Raw genomic sequence first — 14,421 nt, 5'->3', positions numbered from 1 at the left:
AAGAAATAAACCCTAACTTTGTATACATACGGATGCCTTTTAACTCATTCCATAGATATGAGATGTCCAATCAGGTTGTCAGTTGGTTTTAGCAAATTGGAAGACAATTTCTATTGCTGTTGAGTTCAACTTTTATTCCATAACTGTCTGAGAAGATACAAGGAATAATTTCTATTCTTTTGAATTTATGGAGGTTAGATTTGTGTCCTAAGATATGACCAGTTTGGGAGGATAATCCAAAGGAGGAAGATGATCTCATCTTCACTGATGAGAAGAATGTGTATTCAGTTTTGTTAGGATGAATGTTCTATATATGTCTATTAGGTCCATTTGTTCTAGGGTTGTTTTTAAGTTCTTTACTTCTTTGTTTAGTTTCTGCTTGGAGGATCTGTCCAGTACTGTCAAAGGGGTGTTAAAACCTCCAACTATTGTGGTGTAGTAATATACCACATTTTCAGATCATTTATGGTTTATTTTATGTACTAAGGAACATTTAGGTTGGGTGAGTAAATGTTAATTATTGAAATCTCTTCACATTGTGTGCTTTCCTTGACTAGTATGTAATGTCCATCTTTGTCTTTTCTTATTTTTGTTGGTTTAAACCCAATTGTATCTGCAAACAGATAGATTGCAACCTGCTTTTTTCTGATGTCTGTTTGCTTGGATTATTGTTTTGCATCCCTTTACCCTGAGTCTTGTTTTATCCTTTGAGGTTAGGTGACTACAGATATCTGGCCTGTGCCTCTGTAGTGGGAATTGAAGCCAATCACATTTATTGAGAGAATTGATAGGTAAGGGAGGGGTTCAGTCATCTTGATTTTCAGGGGTCTATAGCTTATTTTTTCCCCTTATACCATTGTGGAAGCTAGGCTTTGTTCTTTAATTTCTGGGTGTGTTTGCTTTAGTAATAGACCATTGGGCTGGTAAGTATGAAGAATGGTTCTGAGTACTGTCTGTAGAGCTGGTCTAATTATGGTAAATTTCCTCAACATTTACATGTCAGTAAAATTTTTGATTTCTCTAACTGAAATGAAACTTCATTTTAGCGGGATACAGGATCCTGAGTTGGAATTTTTTTTTTTTTTTAAGTAAGTTAAAGGCCAATGACCATCCCCTTCTGGCTTGAGAAGTTTCTACTGTGGTCATCCTAATATTTTTTCCCTTTGTAGGTAGACTTTTCTTATGTCTGGCTGCTTGCAGGATTTTCTCTTTCATACTGACTTTGACAAGGTTAATTACAATGTGTCTAGGAGATGCTTTGTTTGGATTGAGTTGTGCTGGGGTTCTAAAACTACTATCTGAATTTCTGTGTCTTTCGCAATGCTTGGGAAATTCTCCACCATAATGTCTTGGAGTAGAGCATCTGTGCCTTTAGGACCATCTTCTTCTCCAGGAACCCCTCTAATCCAGATGTTTGATCTTGTGGAATAATCCTATAACTCTCAGGGAATATTCTATTTTTGTTCTTTTTTTTTTTTTCTGCCTCTTTAAATGATTGGGATAGTTCACAGTCTTGTCTTCAATTTCTGAAATTATTTCTTCTCCACATTCTACTCTATTACTGGGGCTCTCTTTTGTGTTTCAAAGCTCCTCAAATGCCTCTTTTAATTTGTTAAGCTCTGCTGTATCTTCCTCATTACGTCCAGATCCTTGGTAACTTTGTCTTTAAATTCACTAATTCTTTGAGACAATTTTCGAACTATTTTTTGATTTCCTATTTCCAACTTCCCCTCAAATCCATTTATATTTGCCATCTGTATTCTGCATTCTATTTCTGACATTTCAACAATTTCTCTATGGATGGTATTCTCTGCTGTATCTCCCTTGTGATCTCTTGGGGGAGTTGATCTGCTCTGATTTTTCATGTGGCCTGAATTCTTCTGCTGGCTTCTCCCCATGAGTATTTTCAGCTTATTTTTAATATTAATTATTTTTTTTTAAGTTGAAATGTTAGGTTGTCCCTGAATACTTATTGAGAGATAATACAATTAGGGGCCCATAGGGAACACAGTACAGACCTATTTGGCAACTAAAAGTGGTGGGGTGAGTCCAGATCAGGAGGCCTCAGGAACTGGAGCCAAGTACCCTTTCCCCAATGAGCTGGACCTTGTGGCCTTTCCCCTAGAGCCTCGTTAAGCTCCCTTTCAGGGCTGCAGCAAGAGTCTCTAAGGGCTAGCCTTGCATAGATAGCACACCTGATTCTGTCCTGGTGTCAGCCTGTCCTCCACCCAGGTTAAAGGAGCTGCAATATTTCATTTGAGTTTTGGTGTATAAAGACTTGAACAGCTGGAGCACCACTCCTGCAGTGACAACAGGTGGAGGGCAATTCAGGAATAGACCCACTGTTCCTGCCTCCCACTGTGCCAATCCCTTTTTGAATAAACAAATTAAAATTAGGGGCAAACCTGCAGCCCCAGCCAGTGCTGGCTGGAGAATAAGAACCTGCTGTGTGACAGAACTCTCTAGAACATGCTCCAGCATCACAAACAAGTTCAGAGAAGCTGCCAGCCTTCCCAGAGTGGGTCACCTGAGGTTAGTCCTATCTCTTTTCAAGTTGCTAGGAGGGAAGCCAAGGATCTGCTGGGGGTTTCTGGGCAGAGACACCAAGCAGAGGCTCTCCAGAGGACAGGGGAAAGGTGCACCCTAGCAGGAGTGAGAGCCAGGAGAGACCAAACATCCCCACACCAAAGTTAGAACTGCAGTGCCACTGTTTCCTCTCACAGCAGGCGATGCACCCCTTGGTTCAGCAGCCCACCCAATTCTGAGAGGCATTGGCCTCTCAGAGAACTCACCAAACACTTCCACCTCTGCAAGGGGCAGCCTTTCAGGCAACCAGAGAATGGGCTGGGTGGGCTGTGGGCTCAGGACTGCAGCACAAAAATTTGTTCACTTTTGCGCCAGGCAGGATGGGGGCTCTGAGCATTTAAAATATTTAACTGAAACAACTTTTGACCTTAAAAAAGAGTCAGACGGGGTACATTGGCTCATGCCTGTAATCCTAGCACCGTGGGAGGCTGAGGCAGGTGGATCACCTGGACTCACAGGTTGGAGACCAGCCTGAGCAAGAGCGAGACCCTGTTTTTACTAAATATAGAAAAACTGGCTGGTGCCTATAGTCGCAGCTTTTCAGGAGGCTGAGACAAGAGAATCACTTGAGCCCAGGACTTTGATTTTGCTGTGAGCTGTGATGCCATGGCACTCCACCCTGGGCAACTGAGGGAGACTGTGTTTAAAAAAAAAAGTTACATCTTATCATAGATTATCCAAATCATCCATTTAAAAAACCTAATTGCTCAGCTGAAGGAAGATGTGTTTTCTATACACATAGAGAAATTTGGAGGAATCTTTATGTCTGTCTTGCTTATTCCCCTGTCTTAATGCTGAAGCCAGAACCATCCAGAGCACCGCACAGCTGCTGAGACATGTTAGCCAGGAGAACATGTACCACTGCTGGTTGATAGTAAAAACTTGGCATTTTTCCTTATCTCTAGGCTGTTGAACTTTATTTTTGCTCTTCAGCAGTCAAAATAAAATTCTTACGTGTGAAAAGTTGTTGACCGTATTTACTATGCCAGTATTTTTTTCCACAGAAATAATCTCCCATCAAATTTTTGTGTATTTTTGCATCATTATTATTATTATTATTATCATTATTTAGAGACCGTGTCTCACTTGATCACCCAGGCTGGTGAGCAGTAGTACAATCATAGCTCTCTGCAGCCTCCAACCCCTGGGCTTAAGCAATCCTCCTGTCTCAGCCTCCAAGAAGCTAGGACTACAGACATGTACTACCACACCCAGCTTATTTAAAAATTAAATTAGTTTATTGAGCAGCCCAGTCTTAAACTCCTGGCCTCAAGCAATCCTTCTGCCTTGGCCTCTCAAAGTGCTGGAATTCTAGGCATAAGCCACCTCTCCCAGGTCTATTTTTGCCTTAGTAATTGCCTCACATTTGTTTGAAAAAGACTGGGCTGGAAAGTCAAAACATGGACTTGATACATGTTGTTTGGGATAGAACTTGGGAGAGGGAATGGTGTATTGAGAAGACCCTGGAAGGCTTCTGAATGCACTTGTGTTTCTAGACTCTGGTCTAGCTTCATTGGTGGCCTGTACTAGCTTCTGAAATTCTAGATGACAGCAAGGTAGTACATCCATCACTGGGAAGCTCTGCTGGATGTCCTGGTTTCTCTGATTCTGTCAATTTTATTTTATTTATTTATTTATTTATTTTGTAGAGACAGAGTCTCACTGTACTGCCCTCGGGTAGAGTGCCGTGGCATCACACAGCTCACAGCAACCTCTAACTCTTGGGCTTACGCGATTCTCTTGCCTCAGCCTCCCGAGCAGCTGGGACTACAGGCGCCCGCCACAACGCCCGGCTATTTTTTGTTGTTGTTGTTGTTGCAGTTTGGCCGGGGCTGGGTTTGAACCCGCCACCCTTGGCATATGGGGCCGGCGCCCTACTCACTGAGCCACAGGCGCCGCCCTGTGTCAATTTTATTAAAACAGAGTCCCACTCAGAATGAGCTTCCTGCAATCATTTAGTTTTCCATCCCCTCGGGCTGCTAATGCCTGGCCCTAGGAATCAAGGGAATCCAGCCAGTGGAAAGGCCTCCCTCACCCCACACTCCAAAGAGCCTTAAAGCAGTTATGATCAGAGGGTAGCGGGTGTTGGAGGGGATGGAATATCCAGCCATCTGCTACGGCTTTGGGTGAAATGGGGACAGGTGTAGGAGGTGAGTTTTCTGGAGAGAGTTTTCTCTTTGCCCCTAAAGGCACCTGACACGTGTGGGGTGTTCCATGGTTTTCTCAGTATTTTTGCTTGTAGGTCTCACTGAATCTGTGTCTCTCCATGATAATGGGCCTAGACATGTAGACATCAATAACAGTTGAATAAATCAATGAACTTTATAGTCATAAAAGTCCAGTGATAGGGTAGATATTATTACTTTCTTCCAACCTATTACTTTGAGAAATTTCAAACATTATGGAAAAGTTGCAAGAGTTCACTTAATTTTTTTTACATGTGCTTTATCTCTATTTTTTCTTACTGTTTGGGGCCAAGCATTTGACACTTCCAAACATTTCCACATTTTTCCCCTATATGCTTCAGTAAGCATTTCCTGAGCATAAGAGCATTTTCCTACGTAAGAATAATAAAATTATCTCATTCAGGAAATTAAACATTAATACAATATTGTCTCCCCTTACTCAGATATCTTCAATTGTTCTTTATCATTATTTTTATTCTAATGCCATATAAGAGCAAGTCCATGCACCCAATGTAGTCATCGTTTCTCTTTACTATTCTTGAATCAATGATAATTCTTTTTTTTTTTTTTTTTACAATGCATAGAAATTTATTTGGTTCATGGTGCTGATGGCTGGGGAGTCCAAGGGCCTGGTTCTGGCATCTTGCAGGGGCCTTCTTACTTATCAAAGAAATTTTATTCTGTGAAACCAAACACAATCATTAATATTTAGGTCAGTGGTATCTTCATGGTATTTTTTCTCATCACTGGTAAAAATTTATAGCACAGCACTTTATGTCGAGCTTTATCCTTCATGCTTTCCTGCAGCTCTCTATTTAGTCTGAGGATCTGGATGTGTATCTCAAGCCATACGCTGCTCACTGCTGTAAATCCAGGTTTCTTGACTACACAGGCAGTTCAATTTTCATAGAAACGGAGCCTCAAAATTCCAGGATTCGGTGATCCAAAACTTACAAACCGCCCGGCAGGCTGGTCTGGGGAAACTGAGATCGCACATTCCCGGGAGGCACGGGCATGTGCATGAATCAATGATAATTCTACAGCCTTTTAAAATAAGTTTTTTATGACATTGACATGTTGAGGCTATTAGTTTTGCAGAAAGTATCTGAATTTGGGTCTGATTGTTTTCTTCTGTGCAGATTCAGGTTAAGTATATCCGGGGGCAGGAGAAACTCCATGGGTGACGTGGCGTCCCTCTCGAGTTTTGTCCTCATGGTACCCAGGGTCAGGTGTCTGGTTTTTTGAGGGTTAAGACCCATCATTTGACTAACATGGTGTCTTCCAGGTTCTCTCATTGTCAGGGTGTCTCTTCATTTTTGTAAGTCATTAGGTACTCTGTGGGGTAACTTTCTATGACTGTGAATATTCAGTTTCCCAACAGTTCTTTGAGCACCCACTGTCTTTTTTGAGAGAGTCTCTCTCTGTTGCTCAGACTAGAGGGCTGTGGCCTCAGCCGAGCCTCAAACTCCTAGGCTCAAGAGATCCTCTTGCCTCATTCTCCTGAGTAGCTGGGACTACAGGTTCCTGCCACAACATCTGGCTAATTTTTCTATTTTTAGTAGAGATAGGTCTCACTCTTGCTTAGGCTGGTCTTGAAGTCTTGAGCTTATGCAATCCTCCCACCTCAGCCTCCCAGACTGCTAGGATTACAGACATGAACCACCGCTCCCAGCCCTAGCACCTATTCTCAATGTTTGCCTGCAGCAATTACTACCTAGTGGTAGAGGTATTATTATTTACCATTTTAAAATCGAAAAAGCAAGGCTCATAAAGGGACCTCTCTGACCAAGGTCCCACATGCCTGGCTGGGTGAGGCTGGATCCGGTTGTAACCCATCATGACCAGGTCTTTATTAGAGTGGCCTGGATTGTATCACTTGTACGAGGATTGTATTACCTTGTTTAAGCCATTCATTCTCTGCCTTCCCTCCTATTTGCTTGCAGATATCTGATTTGAAATCACTAGTTTCTATTGATCTCATCTGTGTTAGGTTTTGTCCTAGGTCAAGTTCCCTAGAAGCAAAGCCTGATTTGGGGATTCTTGTGCAAGTGATTCATGGAGGGAGGATCTCCAGAGTAGCCTGCAAAGCAGTGAGGGAGGAGGGTGGAACTGGGAGGAAGCTAGGCAAAGACCCACCGGGAGCTTAGCATGAATAACACTCCAGGGCCACTCCTAGACCTACCTAGGAGCATGTCGGCAGCAGAGGTCTGCTCCCAGGGAGAGGGCATAACTTCCCTTCTCCCTTCCAGAAGAGGTGGCTGGGAGCTCTCAGCAGCCAACACTCACAGGGGCCATTCCCGCTTGGGGTCTAGGTGCGGCACCAGCCTCCACTACATGTTCAGCGTCTTATTCGTTAGTTCTTCCCTGAAGGTTGTGGCTGATAAAAGCCAATTTGTCCTGTAATAGTACACTATAAACCTCTAATGACTGGCTGAATCAAAGAGTTCGCTTAGTCATCTGCAAAGACAGGTCCAATTCAGGGTTGCTCCTTCATAAGGCCCCAGGAATCTTATTCACCGTCTCGCTGACTAGGCCCTGGCTTTTTGGGTTGGGATGATTTGACAGAGCAGAGGCTTTTTAGCTTGTTGAAACAAGTGAGCAGTGACAGGATGCACCCTTCTAGGGAAGGAAGAGGTGTCAGCGGTTTCCTCTCGGCACACGGGAACATCACAGTTGCCCTGGTAGACACTGTCGAATTTGGTCCTGGCAAAACACGGCCAACCCGACTGAGATGGGAAGGATGAAACGTTTCTATATTTAGGCTCTAAGAATTGGTTCAGTGGCCTGCTACCCATTTCCCTCCCCTAGCCTCCTGACAAAACAAAACACCTAACTGGAACTGAGTCAGTGTGTGCGTTTTGCTCTTAGACTTCATGCAAGCGCTCCCCGCTCCTCAAAGTGTGACAATGTCACCCAGAGCTTGTAAGAAATGGGGCCTCTCTGGATCGCTCCAGACTGCAGAATCAAAGTCTCTGAGGCTACAGCCAGGAATCTGTGGTTTAACAAACCCTGGGGGCTCAAGTGCTGATCCAGAGCAGTGGCTATAAACTTGACTTTGCCTTGAGATCTCCCTGGGGACTTAAAAAAAATTCAGGTTCCCGTATTTAAGTCCAAAGTGTCTCATTTATTTGATCTGGGGTGCAGTCTGGCTATTGAGATTTTTTAAAGCTCCCCTGGTGACTTTTACAGTCAGCCAGGGCTGGGAATTGCTGGTCTAAAGCTGGCTCCCTTACCTTATGCGAAAGGAATTTTAGCACCGGTTTCCTTTGAAGACTGTGTTCTTCTAACTGCAAATATTCACTTGCAAATACCCAGAGGCCCTGAAAATGGCATTTGCAGGAGGAGAAACTATTCTGGCACAGATACTCCTACCTAGAAACCTGTAGCAGAAGCAAAGGAAAACTTGCACATATTGGAGAGGAAATCACAGGTGAATTTTGAGCAGAAGAATGAGAATTCTTAGTCCTGAAGAAAGTCAGGAATGTGAGGAGGAAAAGTTAGCACAGCACAGCGTCTCTGGCCAGCCCACCCGCTGTCACCGCAGGTATTGCTATAGTGCGCACACCCCAGAATGATCAGCTTCTTCAATCCCACCTCTTAAGAGTGCAACTGTCCACATGGAAATAGCACTCTTCCTTTTTAAAATTTCCCCACCCTCGGGACTGCAAACTAGTACAACCTTTCTGGAAGGAAGTATGGAGAAACCTCAAAGCACTCAAGCTAGACCTCCCATTTGATCCTGCAATCCCATTACTGGGCATCTACCCAGAAGGAAAAAAATCCTTTTATCATAAGGACACTTGTACTAGACTGTTTATTGCAGCTCTATTTACAATCGCCAAAATGTGGAAACAGCCTAAATGCCCACGAACCCAGGAATGGATTAACAAACTGTGGTATATGTATACCATGGAATACTATTCAGCCATTAAAAAAAATGGAGACTTTACATCCTTCATATTAACCTGGATGGAAGTGGAAGACATTATTCTTAGTAAAGCATCACAAGAATGGAGAAGCATGAATCCTATGTACTCAATTTTGATATGAGGACAATTAATGACAATTAAGGTTATGGGGGGGGAGGAAAAGCAGAAAGAGGGATGGAGGGAGGTGGGTGGGGCCTTGGTGTGTGTCACACTTTATGGGGGCAAGACATGATTGCAAGAGGGACTTTGCCTAACAATTGCAATCAGTGTAACCTGGCTTATTGTACCCTCAATGAATCCCCAACAATAAAAAAAAAAAAAATTCCCCACCCTCACCTTCCTGTCAGCTTCATCCATCCGTCCCAGTGCTGAAGACTTTATCTAAAGCCACACTCTTGGGTTTATTTGGGTTCAGAGGTTCGAAGGCCCTGTGTACCACAAGCTGCACAGGGGTCAGGTCTGACGCCCCACCCCCACTGCCCCAGGACCTGCACTGTGACTTGCTCCTCGAGGGTGTCATTCTGATTGGTGGAGGGAGAGCAGCCAATTTCCCCCTCTCCTTGTGCCCTGCCCTGACCCTGAGAGCAATGCTTAACAGGACTGCGCCTCTGCAGGAGGATTGCTTGAGCCCAGGAGTTTGAGGTGTCTGTGAGCTATGGTGACACCACTCCACACTAGCTGGGGCAACAGAGTGAGACACTGCCTCAAAAAACACTATTAATAATAATAAGAGAATGTATTGCCTTACAGTAGCCACCACCTAGATGCAAACTGTCCTGTGTGCTGATCTGACTTGTTACCCACACAGTTGGATGAACAGCAAACCACTTTTTGATTTCTAGCTCTGCCACCTCATGGCTGTTATAACTCAGACAGCTCCATCGCTCCTTGGGCCTCAGTCTTCTCATTTGTAAGTTGGAGGTTTAACACTCACTACCACACTCAGTATTGACAGTAGAGGAGGTCAATTTGGTTTATTTATTAGGATGAAACTCACATGCTATAAAGTTCACCCTTTTAGGGCAGCGCCTGTGACTCAGTCGGTAGGGTGCTGGCCCCATATACCCAGGGTGGCAGGTTCGAACCAAGCCCCAGCCAGTTAAAACAGCAGTGACAACTACAACAAAATAATAACTGGGCGTTGTGGTGGGCACCTGTAGTCCCAGCTACTCAGGAGGCTGAGGCAAAAAAGAATTGCCTAAGCCCAAGAGTTGGAGGTTGCTATGAGCTGTGATGCCACTGCACTCTACCAAGGGTGACAAAACTCTGTCTCCAAAAAGAAAAAGTTCACCCTTTTAAAGTACAGGAGGTTTTTAGGTATATTCATAAAGTTGTGCGATCATCTCCACTTCTGATACCATAATATTCCCGTCACCCCAAAAGAAGCCTGGTACCTATCTGAGATCACTCCCATTCTCTGGTAACCACTGACCTGCTTTCTGTTTCTGTGGATTTGGATCTATTTCAGACATTTTATGTAAATGAAATCAGGCCATATGCAGTCTGTGTGCTGGGCCTCCTTCTCTGAGTATGCCGTTTTCCCGGTCTTTGCACACGGTAGCGGGTCCGTGCTTTGATCTTTCCTACAGCTGAGTAATATTCCACCGTAAACGTAGCCACATCTTATTCACCCAGGATGGTTAGGAATAACGCCAATAGGATTTCATGGTTGCACAGCACCACTCCACCATGAGCTTTCCTTATAAATAATGTTTAGGCTTTGTTTGTTTGTTTTGGCCGGGGGTGGGTTTGAACCCACCACCTCTGGTATATGGGGCCGGCGCCCTACTCCTTTGAGCCATGGGCGCTGCCCAGAATGCTTAGCTTTGTAAGAAGGAATCAAGGTACAAAATGAGGGCATGTGCGTAGCTTTTGCCTAAGGATCAGGGCCATGTTCATGGTTATGACGTGCACCTTAGAGCCTTAGAATTCACAGTTACCATACATGGAATTTAGCATTTAGGGTTCTCTTCTCAAAATTAGAAATGTTTTATGCCAGATGACAGAGTCTGAACTAAACAGTATTTAGAATACGTTGAACCTTCTTGAAAATGGGGTTAGAAACAGAAGGTCAGATTGTCAAGTACAAAACATGCCCTTTCATGTTAGAAATATAGAGTGAAAAATACAACCTGGTGTCCGCCCTCAGAAAGCTCCCGGTCTGGAGAGGAGGATAAGCAGGTGGAGCCGCAGAACGGTGCACGTGCCGTGACAGGCCTGGCCTGGGGGTTTGCAAGGGTGGTCTCATCATTGGGGGAATTGTGCTGCAGGCATCTGACTCTTCCCTCATCGTCCTCTGTCTCCTAGCATGGTCAGACACAACGACAGCGGCTGTTCTGAGGATGAGGACGGGAAGCTCTGTCCCCGGGACTCTGGCTATGATAGCCTCTCCAGCAGGCTCAGCGTCCTGGACCGGCTCCTTCACACCCACCCTGTCTGGCTGCAGCTGGGTCTGAGCGAGGAGGAGGCAGCGGAGGTCCTGCAGCCCCAGCCTCCCGGGGTAAGACTCAGAGCCTCTGGAAACAGGTTGAGGCAGCCAGGGCCGCTGCTGCCTTAAAGACAAATACTTGAAGTTATTTTCAGAAAGTTCGTTCCAACTTGCAGGGCCCAGTTCCCAGTGTGTAGCTGGGTTACAATGCAGGGAAATTCTGGAAACTATGGAGCCAGCTCCCAGGAATGGAGTCCTCACGATGGTCTTTCTGTCCTCATCTGCTTGGGTAGCATGGGGGGTTTGGGGGGCAGGACTCAGCAGGGTCGCTGGTGTCAGGTAATGCGTAGGAGCCCCTGGTAGGGACCTGGGCCTGACCTCTCGTGCCTGGGCACTGGGCATGAGCCTGGTTCTGGGTCCGCAGGGGCGGCTGCTGCTTCCCTTCTGTTCTGAGCCTGGGAACCCAGCCTTCTGAAGGTCTGCATCCTCAGGCTTATCTGTCCAGCCACTGAAGCAATCCTCTTTTTCTTGGGCTTTCTCAGTCAGTGGCTTTCCACAGGGCTCAAAATCCAATTTGGTTTCTTCAGCTATTTCCTGTCTCACTGAGACCACTCTATGACTTACAGAAGTGCCTGAGAAAGATGCTATTTAGTGATCAGTATGTCCTGTGCTGTCCAATGTGGTAGCTTCTTGCCCCATCCGGCTCTTTAGATTTTCATGAATTAAAGTAAATAAAATCAGAAGTTCAGTTCCTTGGTTGCCCTAGTGCATTTTAAGTATCCCCCAGCCATGCGTGGCCACTGCACTGGATGGCAGAGTGTGGACCATTTATTTCCATTGTTGCAGAAAGTTCTACTGGACAGCACTTGTGTATAATGTCTACTGCTAGACAAAAGATAAACGCAGTAAATCACAGATTACATAAGACAGAACGTGTGACAAAACATAGAAACTCAGAAATTGAAAGAGAGGCAAGGAGAAAATGTCATCAGCAGCTGGCTGAGCAATGTTGTAACCATTTCCTAGCAGCCAGAACCTGTCAGTTCAACTTTTTTTTTTTTTTTTTTGCATGTAAGTGAGTCTTTATTATTTCTTGTTTGACAAGAAACTAAGACCTGGGTAGGGATGAGGGCCGGGTGACGAGGTACCGTGGTGCCATGCTCGGTCACCTCTGCAGAGTACTCCTTGGCCAGCACATGGGCTGCGGCCTGTGGTGTTGTTGTGTGATGAGGACGTCTCACTTTCTGCCAGCCGAGATGTCCGTCTATGCATTTCTGCAAAAAACTGTGAAGGGAGAAGTTCACATTGCTAGGCACTGGGTCCCTTCCCTGCCAGCTGCCCAGGGAAGACAGGGCGTGTCCACTGCCAAGACCTGCTGGGGAGACGAGCCAGGCGGCCTGCGCTCTCCTCCTGCCCAGTCCCTGGATGGGCCTGGTGAGGAGCCCAGGCAGGCTGGGACTGGGCAAGGACAGGAGACGCAAGAATGACTAGAGAGGGAGGGCCAGGGGGCTGACAGCATGTGAGGGGGGAGGACTTGAGAGACTGGCGTTGGTGGTGCAAGCGACTTTGGACTTTGCCTTATGGCAGTGATTCTCGACCTTCCTAATGCTGCGACCCTTTAATACAGTTCCTCATGTCGTGGTGACCCCCAACTGTAAAATTATTTTCATTGCTACTGCATAATTGTAATTTTGCTACGGTTATGAATCGTATGTAAATATCTGATATGCAGGATGTATTTTCATTGTTACAAAGGGGTTGTGACCCACAAGTTGAGAACCACTGCCCTATGGGGTGCCATCCTTCATTAATCTACCTCCTAAGACGGGGGCTTCAAACAGTTTCTACAAAGGGCCAGAGTGTAAATAGTTCCACCTTTGCAGGTCCTATAGTCTTCGTCACGCCTACCCAACTCTGCCATCACCATGCCACAGCAGCCATGGGCACCATGTAAACAGCACGGAAGGCGTGGCTGTGTTTCAATACAACTTTTCTTACAAAAACAGATAGCTGCATGAATTTGATCTGCAGGCGGGGCCTCGCCCAACCTGTTGGAAAGCTGCAGTCCTCCAGGAAATAAGGCCCACGGGGGGACTTTCCTCAAGCCCCAGGCTCAGGTAGATCCCTGCCTGCAAGATGGAGGAATAGTTCCTCTCCACCAGCCAGCAGTGCTGGGGCCTCTTACCCACCAGGATGCTACTTAAGAAACAGCTGCTTCCATTTTAGGGTGTCCTCGAGACACTGAGCCCCAGCTCTGCTAGTGGATGATCTTAAAAATCTTCCTGTCTCAGTCCTCACAAGACACCCCATTCCTATACATGCCCCCCCCCCGTACCTCAAACAAGTTATCTTAGGAGCTATTAACTGGACATAGGAGAAGAGTGAAGATTAGATGGGAAAAATGTGTAGAAAGGTAGGGGACTCAAGGGGTGCAGGGTAGGTGTCCAAGGGTAGAGGAAAGAGAAGTAGGTTGAGAAATGGAACAGGTTAGGATCCGTGGAGAGTATCCATGTGCCCCAGAAGGGAACCAGGCCTCAGCCACACTGCACACTCCAGGGAATGCCGTTCAGTTTGCAGCTGGGCAGATGTGTCTCCCACAGTTGTGCAGTGCGTGGCCTGCACAGTGACACACGGCAGACTGGCCTTGACAGCAGCCGGAGGTGGTGTCCTGAGGTCAACAGCACTAGGAGCTGTGATTGTTTAATGCACATGTCTGAAGACAGTATTCGGATCTGAAAAGAACTGGTGGAACATCGAGTCAGAAGTAAATGGTCAGCACTGTCTGGAGTGACCCTCAGAACACATCCACCCACCTCCCAAATGGAGCAGCTAGTTTGCAGTTCCAGCCAACTGTTGCCACCAAGCCTGTCTTGCTATATCATCTTTTTCCAAGAGAAGCTAGAAATTCAGATTTTAATGTGGAAACCAACACGACCACAACTCCTGCTTTTTCACTATTGGCATCAAATTCAAATTCCTATTCTGAATACTCCTTTGATCCAAACTAGCCAATAAGCTCCCTTGTCACCACCCGTGGTTCAGCCATGTAGCCTGTGTTTGGAAGTCAGGTTTCATCCGCTGAGATGCCCAGATAGACGGGGGCTGGAGAATATGTAATTCCAGCAGTAAAACTGAAAATGCTGATGCTGACTGGAGGAGTTCTTAGCCTTGGGGAGAAGGTTCTGTCAAAGGGAGAGCAGGATTCTTTTGAAGCCAGTTATCAAAGCCAGGTGTCTGCAGTGTGCTCTCTGAGCACCCCTTTCTCTGGCAGTAGAGTCTCCTGGACTGAGCC

General features: G+C 45.7%; 1 protein-coding gene across 13 annotated transcripts in view; it reads left to right on the top strand.

Moving 5' to 3' along the window:
* RIN2 (Ras and Rab interactor 2) overlaps positions 1-14,421 on the top strand; it is a 240,440-nt gene that overhangs the window by 185,472 nt on the left and 40,547 nt on the right. For all 13 annotated transcript variants that reach the window (XM_053574259.1, XM_053574257.1, XM_053574254.1 and 10 more), the window contains one exon: positions 11,009-11,201. In XM_053574259.1, coding sequence (XP_053430234.1) covers positions 11,009-11,201 — 193 coding nt within the window. The remainder of the gene's footprint in view (positions 1-11,008; positions 11,202-14,421) is intronic.

The sequence above is a fragment of the Nycticebus coucang genome, chromosome 21 (genome assembly GCF_027406575.1).
Source record: "Nycticebus coucang isolate mNycCou1 chromosome 21, mNycCou1.pri, whole genome shotgun sequence".
NCBI classification, from domain to species: domain Eukaryota; kingdom Metazoa; phylum Chordata; class Mammalia; order Primates; family Lorisidae; genus Nycticebus; species Nycticebus coucang.
Note: the sequence above shows the minus strand (reverse complement) of the source record. Positions and strands in the feature narration are given on the sequence as shown.